Source organism: Loa loa, assembly GCF_000183805.2.
Source record: "Loa loa unplaced genomic scaffold supercont3.108, whole genome shotgun sequence".
Lineage (NCBI taxonomy): Eukaryota > Metazoa > Nematoda > Chromadorea > Rhabditida > Onchocercidae > Loa > Loa loa.
In genome coordinates this window covers 92,918-105,430 of record NW_018108288.1, presented here as the reverse complement: position 1 = coordinate 105,430, position 12,513 = coordinate 92,918, and the positions used below count along the sequence as shown (strand labels likewise).

Below are 12,513 nucleotides of genomic sequence, written 5' to 3'. Positions count from 1 at the left end.
ATATCTAAAATGATAAGTAAATCCATTTGATATATCTGAAAATGATAAAACAAGCTCGTTCGGTGCATATTATCGCATATGCTTACTCTAAAAATATAGGATATAGTTTACAGTTTACAGCAAACTACATAAAATTATTTAATAAAGGGAAGAACACGACAAGTACGAGAAAGATAAAATGCCACGTATATATACCCCCATCAGAAAAGTCTCAAGTAAAGATAATACTACCAAGTAGTAATCGTTCGGATCAAAAACGCATTTACCTTAATTCGAATCAAGAATCTTACATGAACCAAGTTTCGATACACTTCAAATCGCAATTTTGATTATCGTGTTGTGATAATTTTTGTCTCAATGTCTGAACTGGAATTATTATTGTTAAGGTTTTGTGAAGGTTTATTTTGTAGAAGATTGATTACAAAAGGTCAACGAGGAACTGCCAGAAATTCAAAAGAGCAGTTTAAATTTGGTTGAGCTGAAAATATGGTATAGAACAGTTGTGGTATAGAACTGGTTTGGGTCCGGTTCAGACGGTTCTCCTTATGCAGCCTGGTTTAGGAAATGAGGACTTCAGGTTTATTCTTGATGATCTGATAACATTTTTGACGGTAGTATGCTATTAAACCGATCCAGATCATTTGGTATCTAATGGATTTAATGCAAGAGTTGAGCAGCGTAGTAAACTTTGGTTATTTCATAGCATTCAAACGAAACTTTATCATCGGCTAGCGTAATTATCCATAGTTTATACTGTGGGTCAGTTAATTAATTTAACAGTTAGTTTCTTCTCCTACTAATTGCTCCTAATTAATTACCTCGTATTCTCGTTGTAGTTACAACCATTTTCATTTCTATTGCGACTGTTTCGTTATTGGTTGTCCGTCTTGAATAGTTTACATCTACTTATTTTCTTTATTATCAATCTTCCAGGATCTATTGTTTTTTTAAAATACTTCTGGTAAGCCTTTGACATCCGTTAAACAGTTCTGTTTCAAAATTCAGAAGTAATATTTATTGCTAAGTTAGATTTCATGCATCAGTAAATCTTACATGGATCTCTCAGGAACGATATCCAATAGAATCAGTATGAATAGTAAAAGTAGAAATCGGAATCGCTAGAAATAAATGGAAATAATATTTCACTTGAAGTATTCATTTAGCAATAAGTTTTTAAAATTTGTGGTTTAAGTTGAACTAACTGTGATTTTGTAAAGTTTTTGTAATGATATTTGTATATGTTGAATAAGAATAATAATCCATTAAAATTTAATGCAATCAACCGACAAATTTCATTATTTCAGGGATTTAATGAGAATTAAACAACGGAACGAATTAAACCGAATAGGAATTGACACACAAAATGCTTCCAATGTCAGCCACCCAACCAGGTGGTTGCCATAAAGGTGACGACTATCTACGTCACGCTGAATATCCACGTTATTGTGATTTATGCACTCGAGACGTGAAAAAACTTTCTAATCGTTTTGAATTTGCTCAACATCTGCGGACTATGCATTGTACTAAAGAAGGTGGATCGTTTATATGTCGGTACGTGTTTTCATTTTTGTCTTTTCCAAAAATAGTGAAGATTTGCATAAATATTTGATCATTTAGTTCTGTGGATTTACTGACATCATCGTAACTGTGCATACCGGATACAAAAATATATGGTCATCCCGAGAGAAGCTCAGAGTTAGAGCTCTTGAATAATTCTATCTAATGTTTCATCTATTTAATATTAACTAAACTGATCGATATTCTTTCGGTGTGTTGTCTATTTCGACATTGCGGTGGAATCGTAAAGGAAATGATATGCTTTCAGTTATGGACCAAATAGCGTTTGTCAAACATTACCCTTGGAAGGTGTTTCTGATCGCGATTATGAAGCTCATATCCGGAAATGTCATGCCAATTTTGGTGAGCTATTTCATTGTTCTTGTTTGGGAATTGTTTGTTTCTTCCAAATTAACTAAAGCCTTAACACTAGCAATTAACTTAGGCCTTAATGCTAATAACCTTAACACTAGTCTATTCTCTGGTCAAGGAATGATACACTTGAATTTGTTTTTTTAATTTACATGTTTTAAGACAGCCAGGCAGCATGGTGTGTTCCGGATAATTAATCTTCTTCTGGTGTCTTAATTGACAATAAAATTCATCGAGAGAGCAAATATTTAAAGAAATGTGACTCTTGCATAATTTAATACATTAACAGCATGCTTTTCATTTATTTTTAATTTTTAGTATTTGATAAACAGCCAACTATGGATAAGGCGGAAGAGAAAAAAAAGCGTTCTTCTTCGAATTCAACGTTCACCACTCAAAGGTATGCTATGATATGATATAATTATATAAAAAGATTTTAGAAAACGCAAGGAACAGTTGTGAGGAAATGAATGCTTTTATTGTATGACTAATAATTAACCCAGATCTTATAAAGCACACACAAATATTGTGCATTAGAAATAACAAACAATTAAAAAAACTGCTGAACAGATATGGAAATTTGCTAAATAAAAGGTGAGATAGGTGGAAAATAGAACATTATCATCTATTTTAGTTGAGATAGATCCAGTCATATCGTTGCTAGATTCTTTTCACTTGTTCAAGGACATAATGATGTGCTGGAAACTTGAATATGGAAACACTAGGGAAAAAATCTTTCTGTACCTTCACCAAATGCTATTTTAAATTTTTTTTACATTTTAAAAATTTTTTAATAGAAAATGAGTATTACAAAATTTCCGAGCCAGCTTAAATATTTGTTGATGCGAAAGTGACAGTAATTGGGTACTCTTGAACTGGAATAAGATATATTGTGAGAGATTTGGGTTTAGCTCGAGACTTTGCATTTATGGGTCCCTAAAATCAGGGGGAACTATGATTAATTCAAATAGGCACTGGGTAAATAATTTGACGGCATTTACTATAAGCTTTTTCTGTAAAAGGACATGTATAAGCAATAGCTTTCAGTACTACCTTATCGACAAAAATTCTGACGTTCCAAAGTACTTAAATGAATTGAAAATAAAGAGTGGAAATAAGTTGCAGTTAATTAGCAGATAATATTTGGTTCACATATATTTTGGGACTTTTTTCTGCAATGGCACTTCTAAACTTGCTGATTCTTTTTTCTGTAACCGTGTAATGATTTTTTCGGTAGAGGGAGTTGGAGACCGCTTCAGCTCCAGTTTTTCAATCGCGAACCTTCTTTTTGATTGTTGTGGTCAAAAAGGTATATAGATAAGTGCCACCCTAAATGAGACATAAGGAAATTATTGAATGGAATTCTGAAATTCCGAATTAAATTTAATATTCACCAAATGTTCTGTGCATTTACCTCTATTAGACTAAGAATTGAAAGTCCAAGCCATGCTCCCATGGATCCACCAAGTGCTGCTATAAATGCTGGCATTGACCATACCCAGTACTGACTCAGGGTAAGATATTCAAACGAACCCCAATTTAAATTGATTGTCGTTAGGTCTGAAAAAAAAATTATAGTACTGGATGTGATTTTTAAATTTTATCGCTCTTAATTTTATTTTTGCTTTTTGGATCAAGAATCTGTTTTAATTTGAACGGAATCTGTTTCAATTGTTACTACGAATCTTTCGATGCGTTTTCTTAATTTCATTTTGTTTCCTTACAATTTTACTAAGTGAAAACTTACCACGATGAAGCATTTTGCCGTGTTGTACGTGACTTACTTCGTAGGTAATTTGGTCACAAGAACGATAACATTTCCGGATGCATTGCTGATCGGAATATGTAATATTCTTAATGCTGAAAACCTGTTGCATTTTAAACTACTCTTTTTGTCTATTTTCTCATTGTTTAAAGCTTCCAAAGATTGATTATATTCCTAAAGCTTCGTTGGATTTTGTGTTATTTAAAGACTGGCGTCAAAGAATGAATTTTGCAATTAACACCAAAAAGAAATTCACGACACTAAAATAAGATTATGTTTCAATGGATTATCAGGACGAAGATTTTATCAGGTGCATTTAAATCTTGACATTGATTTCAAATCCTGCAAATCTTAAATTTGGACGATTTTTCTTGGTGTTTTTGGTAATACTCACTCGACTTCGCATTTTTCATAATCACAAATTGGAAATTCAGTGTATTCTTTCTCATTTTTTACAAGGTAACTCAAAGTAGGGGGCGTACATTTGCACATATCCTGAAAAATACAGGTTAAATTTTGTCACTATAAATCCCATTGAAATATATACTTTGTTAACTGAAATCGAATGCAATCAATGATAGGTTAGTTACTGGCAACGAAACTTCGTTTTTAGTTTCGAGAAAGTTTTTTCTTAACCATTTCTATTATTTGACCATATTTCGTAAATTGAATTCTACCCTGATCATTTCCATGCGACATCTTGATCGACAGTCGAATTCGCTTTCTCCTTCTTTTAGACCATTACGACATGCTGTACCATTGTCATCATTTTCAAGCATCACATATCTTGCACGTACGTCAACTGTCACTTCATGCTGGATACCAAGACATAGCTTAAAATTAGTTTTGTTTGTTTGAATACAGAATTTAGAAATTCCTCTATAGACGAATAAATATATTTTCTTGCTTATATGTCCGAGATATGAAGGGGGATTAATAAATATGGTAATAATTCGTAAGCAAAAGGGTGTAAAGGGAAAAACAAACTCTCAGATCTATAAGAAATTTAAAATATACATCATCGTTAAATCCATCTCGTGCACGACCTTGTCCTTCCATGAATCGTGACAATGAACTGGGTCTTCCATGAAAATCAACAGACATACAGGGAATATTAACATCTTCCAGGTTACCAGTATTATGTGACAGTATTATCGTGAAGAAATTTCCCTAAGAATAGATAAAATGATGAAAAGATAATTTGGTTTGAGTCATATTTTTGTCTAAAATTCATTTCAAAATTTGAAAGTTAAAGGTTTTTCTCATAATTATGTGGTAAATCATGGTTTCTTCGGCCATATTTGATACATTTGATCCTTTCATATTTATTACTTACATTATTCTTTAGCATCACTGGAGATACTAATCATAACTGTTATCGTTATAACTACGATAAAAAAGTATCGTAATCTTGCTAAGTCTGACTTAATCTTTATTACAGCGATGTTTTACAGCACGAATTTTACTCAGTCCTTATTTTTCTATTTTTATTGTCGTGAAATTGAATTTTATTTTCACAATTTGATAAATATCTGGAGAAAAGATGATTGAATCTCTTATCTAGAATTAATAACATCCCTTATCTACCTTGCTTGTTGTATTTCCGTTATCATTAGTACATTATCTTTGTATTTGCTGGAAGAAATGAAAGGATAAGGATGAATTAAAAACCTGATCTTTTATTTCGAAATAATTATCAGTGTCAAACCATGGTTGAAAACAAAATTGCATCGTTGAAATCCAGGATGTTCGAAATCTTGTCGTAATTTCTTGGCTTTCATTAAATGTTGTCCGTTGAAATCGTCGTAATGAGTATTTAATAATTTCTAAGCCAACTTTTTTGAGTCAGTTCTTCGAATGTTACACCACGATGGTTAATTTCATTTAACCAGGACTATAAGTAGTGTTGTATTTTCAGTCTTTTTGACACTTCTTTCTTTTTTTGGCTACGATCACTTTGTCTACATAATACGTCACTTTGTAATCAGGCAGGATTAGCTTGAATTTCTAAGCCTTCAGCTAATTTGTTCTTTCTATAAGGATGGTTCTTCGATATTAAACTTTTTTGACATTTTTAAGTATCTGTTTCGTCTTCCTGAAGTATCAGTTTATATTGTTGAACTTTAAAATTAACTTTACACTACACCAAACTAAATGATTATCTTTACCTTTAGTGCTATAACAGCGCAAATAATTAAATTAGTTACGGCTAACTGAAGATATCACTTTTCATTAACCTTAACTATCGCCCTTTTAGCCTGAAGTCTTGGTTGAGTACGAAAAAAGTTAATGGATCGAGCGGATCCTTGTGCTGTTGTTTCTCGTTCCATACTATTCAACGTTGCGATTACCTCATATGCTTCAACAACTAGCCGATAGTCCCAAGTTTCATTCAGAAATCTCTCTCGGCAATTCAGTTTTTCGAGTTCTGCCTGAACCATAATTATAAGTAGTTTATGTAGTTGAAAACTATTTTTCTTAACTAAAACCAACATCATCAAAGTGAGATGGCAAGTCGACTTAGCCACAAGTTACTTTTAAATTTTCAAAAATTCTGTTGAAATTTTGAAAGAATTTTTTAAAAAATAAATATTTAGGATGACATTTTGTTTTTGTTTTTTCTTTTTTTTGAGAATTATTCGTTTACTTTATTCTCACTTATTTAATTCCTTTCTAAAAGCAATATTTCTCCTTTCAACTTATCTTTATTCTTCTATCCCACTCATCACCTAATGCGGAACTATTGAAAGGAAGATGACTCCAAGCCTGTTGCCTTGACATGCAAAATGTAATATTTGGCATGTTCATTGATTCGTTGAACATTACATTCATATCTGATTGTTTCGGATATTCCATATATTCTATTACCTTGAAATATTTAAATTTCATATAACTTTTCTCATTCTTTTTTAATATTTCATGTAATTAATTACTTAAGTTTTTCTGTTTCTTATAAACTACAGTCTATATAGCTTTACACACACTTTACGGCCTACATATAATCCTTCATACCAGAATACTGTGAACATGATCAGGAGATTTCTGTTAATGGGATAGTTTGAATAAAGATGATATTATTGTATCATAGGAAATCCAAGTATTTTCGGGGAGATGTTTTGTTTGGGGAATTCCTATGAAAGCAGGATATTGTTTGATTTTTTCGATTTCTTGTAAATATAGTTGAAGTGATACCAGTAAAGTAATGTCTCGAATAGTCATCGCAGCTAGGAAGGTAATAATAAACCAAAGGCCCCATCTTCGCATTCGTTCACCCAAAAAGCATTCTTTCCAACTAATCCCTTCATTTGTCTGCACTTTTTCAATCTTTTGATCCTGTGAACTGGCAAGAAGATCTCTAATTGCAATAATAAATTATCACAAAAACCGAACAGTCATAGGAAAACTGTTGAAATTTTACAAATACATGATGTTTACAAATGAATTTATTGATTGGATATAAATTTTTTATACATCCTATCTATCCTAAAGGAATTTCATACAACACGTTTGGATTTCATTTCTATAAATAGATTAACTCAATGCATTTATTTCATATTTTACTATTTTGATATTTTACTATTTGATATTTACTATTTTGATTTGATTTAGTAGCATGTTCTGTTAATTTGTTATTCTACGAATACGAATAAGTGGAACGTTTTGGTATAGATCTGCCTCAAACAACTTACACTTGGCTTATCTTATATCGTAATTCATCATATAATTGTCGGAGAAGTTCGATATCACTCAAGTGTCGATTTTCTTCCACGTCGTAATCCTCTTCTTCATCAAGCAAAAGTCGACTTCGAACAGAAATTCTCGGTTTCTTGAAATTCAACGAGTTAAAATCAAAACTAATTTTTTTCCATAGATTCCCACGTTGTTTGCATGGATTAAGCTGAATAGCCATTGTTATTTCATATATTTGAGATGTCTGAGTTTGTACGGTTTTTAATTCCTTCGATGGCGAACGGTTATGTTGATAACAGGCGGTAAGTTGTGGGATATGGATGTTCAGATCTGAATTTTGTTTATCTAAAGAACAAATAGCAGGAGTATCTGTTATTAATGTAGCCGAAGAAGAATATTTTTTGCTCAGCTGTGTTGATAGTCTAAGACTTGAATTTTGTACATTTTGTAGAAAATGGGTTGCTGGAGATTTGAAATTCATCATTTCATATTCGGAATTGATGGTAGTATCATAGGTATGTTGACTGTTGTTTATTTCCATTTTAATATGATCGCTGTTGGCATTATCCTGAAAATAATGGAAGATTTGAATCAAGGAGATGGCACTTAGAATTTAAAGGTTTTTTTTTCTTCCTCTCTCTTTTCTTACTTGATTTAATTTTAAGGTTTAAAAGTTTTTAGAGGTTTTGTTTTCTCTCTCTCTCTTAAATTTTTATTTTAGTTTTCGGATTTTATATGAATTTTGAATTAGTCCCAGATTCTTTTTTCCGATTTTTTAATTCCTAACTTGATTAGCACCCATTTCATATATAAGCGCTGCTTGAAAAATAAGCAGTTATTATAAATTAAAATTAAATCCATTCGCACTTGCTCTCCTAATTCATCAAATATTTTGTATCAGTGATTCTGGTATGTTACCAATTAGATTCCGCTTTAAATTCTGAGAATTAATGAAATACTACTTGACCATTTAAAAATGATAAGGAAGAGAGAGAGAGAGGGAGAAAGAAATGGAAAGGAATAAAGGAAATAAAAAAAATCATCACTAATTGTATTTATATTGTACAGATCTGGAGAATGATAGCTGCAGATTAGAATTAAAATCCAAAAACTAGAATTAATACTTTTTCTTGAACTTGAAACATGTTTTGAGACAGTGGAGTAATTTTCTCAGTGTTCCTTTCCTGTAAGAGTAATTAATTTATTTATATCTGTTCTTTCGGGACGACAAATGCACTGGAATTATGGCATTGATGAAGAGAAAAATATGGCAAAATGGATTTGTATGACATAGTGAGACATCATTTTTTTTTTCGTAAAAACTAATTTTAGTTGAAAACTAACGATGATTTTTGCGAGACTTTTGAGCATAAATATGCATAACTTGAAAATTACGGCAATAACAGATCATGAAAGAGGAAGATGGAATTAAATTTACGTATTTTTTTTTTGATTAGATATGATAATATAAAACAGTGACAATAACTGCTGAGGGAAAAAACAAAGTTCATTTTTCAATCTCAATGTAATGGAATTAAATGATACAATACTTTGCGAGAGTGATATAGAGGATGGATCAGTTTAAAAGTTTGATTTTTTTAGAAAATATTCTGGATTATGGATCGATTCTCTAACTGTTCAATAACGGATTTCATCTAAGTTTATAATAAGAATGTCAGAAAGACCTGAAAATTAGAGCAAATATCTCTTCTTCATCTTCGCTGACAAAATGCTGATGATGGAGCTATGAGAAGTGGTATTTATTACCGTAATATAAAATATAAAATATTTTCTTGGAAAATTTGAAAGTGTATCACGAAATGAAATTTCAAAAAAATTAGAATAGCTTTTCATCTTTTCGTTGGCGAGTGATTTTTTTTTTTGTCTTTTACTGGACGAACAATAACACATGAATTTCTTCAAATGAAAAGCAAAAATTGCATAGATTATTTGTATGATGTAGTGGGAAGTGATACTAGAAATGAAAGATATTTGTTTACTTTTCGCATTTTTTGGTTTTATTTTATGCTTAGTTTTTTCTTTTAATAAATTGGACGTTAATTGAATTGTAATGAGACTTAATGAGTTACGGAAAAAAATTGCTATCTGCTGAAAAAATCACAAAAGTAAACAGTTCTTGCTTCATCACTAACGATTTTTCAAATTTCTCTATAATGACTTGCATGTCGTAATAATTCTGCCGCTAAAATCTTAGAAGCAAAAATGAAATAGAACAATTTACTATAAGTTATAATTTATCGATATCCCCCATCTCCTAACTAACATATCTGCCTGCTAGCCTACCTCTACCATCCCAAAATGGTTCCATTTTTCTAACTTTCGGTATACAAAATTTGAAACTGCATGTCTGATGGACGAAGAGATGGTGGCAATGGGAGGAGAAAATTATTTTCTAAAGAAAATTTTAATCAAAAAACATGTTAAAAAAAACGAAAAAAACAAAAAAAATCAAAACATCTGTCTGGATTTTCAAATCGTTCTTTTATATAGGTCACCATTTTTATTCTGTTTTCCGGAACAGGAGGTTGTTTTTGTATATTTTTAACTGGTAACTGAATTTATATTATCCTCATACTAGAAGTAAATAATTTGAGGAATTACTTTTCTGTCTGCTTATAAGTTGTTTTTTCTTTTTTTCTTGTTTATTATTGGAAACTTTTATAATTGAATGTCGGGAAGTTAATTTATCATTGAAAATAAACCACATGGAATTTTAACATTCCTAACTATAATAATCAGGAAGGAATACTTTCTCCTCGAATACAGAATTTATTTTTTTCAATTAATTTCAAACTGAAAAAGAAAAACTCGCAAAATGAGGGTGTAAAGAGAATTTTTTATAGAGATATCAACTAGAGATATCTTAATCAACTGTAATTATGGAGTAGTAACGGAGGTATCTTATCAACTGTAGTTGTGAAGATATCAACTATAGTTTCTTGTAACCTTTTCCTTAAAATTTTCCAAAATCTCTTGGGTTGATCAGCTGAACTGTGTAAACAGTGAATTTTATTGATAATAATTTTTAATGCAGAAAAACATTCTCATGTTTTTAAATTAATGAATAAAGAAACCAATAAATTGCATTGAAATTATCAAATGAAGACGAATAGTAAACATGAGATGGTTGTATAAGTATTTAGTCTTTCAAAACATCAGTACACAGTTAATAATTCAATATGTTAACAAATGGACTGACATCTCCAGTACTTTGTGTTGTGCTTTGTAAGATTCTTACATAATTTCTTATCACCTGTCGAAAACAATTATTAAATTTAAAAAAGAATTCAAGGAATGAAGAAGTAACATTATCTTGCTTGTTTTAGTTTCACTCAAAATCTGTCATCAGTACTATTGGATCCAAAATGTTCCCGAACAGAAATACATGCCTTTTTCACTAGGCATTGGGGTGATTCATTTGTGCCTAAAAATCGAATATCACCGGTAGTGTCCTTACCGGCTATAACACTAGATCATTTCAAGAAATATCTTAAAACCACTGCTAAGGTTTGTTGTTGTTATTGAATGGTTGTTATTGTTTTAGTAGTAGTTAATATTGTTATTATTTTGCAAGTATTTTTCTGGGATTACCGTATTTTAATTGTACTTCACGTCAGTTCTTTTTTTTAGAAACACCGTCAATGTTTAAGAGCGAAATATGAACTTCGACGTGCATTAGCACGACATGAAGAGGATAGACGTGTCGATGTTGATGATGTGCCAGTGGTTTGTGCTTCTGCTGTTTCTGCATTTTTTGTATTTTCGTATTTTTAATTTGCAAAAATTTTAGAATCGAATATGTTTTTAGACCTATATTTTACTGCTTGCTAGTAAATGATTTTGGCACGTATGAAATTGAACATACTGTGAGCACTACATACCTGTTTGCTTTCCAGAATGTGAAATGTCATATTGGAGAGTTTTATTATAAATAAAATATTACCATAAATATCTACTTTATCAATGATGTTGAAGATTCTTCTGGATCCAAATTTTTCATTGGCTGATTTGTCCACCTTTGAAGCAATTTTCCTGGAGCCTATTTCCGGAGAAGTCGATCGTTTACAAGTCGATGGTAAATCGTATACAACATTTCTGGGACGACAGCCTTGCGATAGTGGTACATCACCTACGCCAAGTATCTCGGAAGATTCGAAATCATTACAGGTGCTTGAAACTATTTTTTAATAAATATTTGAAACAACATTTTGCTCAAATTAGACGATATTATTCTACCTCAATTTTCTGCTAGTATAATTGTCTAGCACAAGTTCTTTAGTTTCCCTTTTTACTTTCCCAATATAATTTTTCATCATTATGATAGAATTTGTGCTGTTTTCATATATCAAATAGTTTTTAAGAGTATATTCTGTCTTTATCCTTGATTATCATTTTTCTGCTGATCTAAATCTAACCAGTTTTCAGATGCATGAATCATACGAGGCAGCAAATGGCCGTTATTTTAGGCCATATGACACGCTACAACAATGCCTTGAATTTTATCACGATTTGGTTGATGCGAGATTAAACAATCAGTTGGCATCGAAATCGAATGCATTTTGGAAAACAGTTATATCTTGTGGAAGTTTAAGTGGTGAATTGATAGCTGCTATGGAAAGGGTTGCAGTAGTAAGGTTATCTATTTAGTTATGAATAAATTAATTTTCACGAAGTAATTTCAGTGGAACATTTTAATTCGTTGTTACTAATTTATCAAGATTTTCAAAGGGTTCCGTTTTTTTAATGATGCATTGATGCTTTTTCTTCACCTATTATTAAATAATAATAATAATAATAATTAATAATTAATAATAATAACAACAATAATAATAATAATAAATAATAATAATAATAATAATAATAATAATAATAATAATAATAATAATAATAATAATAATAATAATAATAATAATAATAATAATAATAATAATAATAATAATAATAATAATAATAATAATAATAATAATAATAATAATAATAATAATAATAATAATATTGATGCTTTCTTTGCTGAATATTTTGCAACTGAGGACATCTTCCTGTACCATACGATATTGTAATATCGCGTAATGCGATTTTACAATAAGAATAATGCGTTAACGATCTTT

General features: G+C 30.6%; 1 protein-coding gene across 1 annotated transcript in view; it reads left to right on the top strand.

Moving 5' to 3' along the window:
- Positions 1-1,363: 1,363 nt before the first annotated feature.
- LOAG_17654 (vacuolar protein sorting-associated protein 54) overlaps positions 1,364-12,513 on the top strand; it is a gene marked incomplete at both ends in the record, with an annotated part of 18,939 nt that continues 7,789 nt past the window's right edge. Inside the window, 7 exons of the mRNA XM_020450316.1 lie at positions 1,364-1,551; positions 1,826-1,920; positions 2,248-2,329; positions 10,732-10,912; positions 11,036-11,131; positions 11,381-11,572; positions 11,831-12,039. Coding sequence (XP_020306027.1) covers positions 1,364-1,551; positions 1,826-1,920; positions 2,248-2,329; positions 10,732-10,912; positions 11,036-11,131; positions 11,381-11,572; positions 11,831-12,039 — 1,043 coding nt within the window. The remainder of the gene's footprint in view (positions 1,552-1,825; positions 1,921-2,247; positions 2,330-10,731; positions 10,913-11,035; positions 11,132-11,380; positions 11,573-11,830; positions 12,040-12,513) is intronic.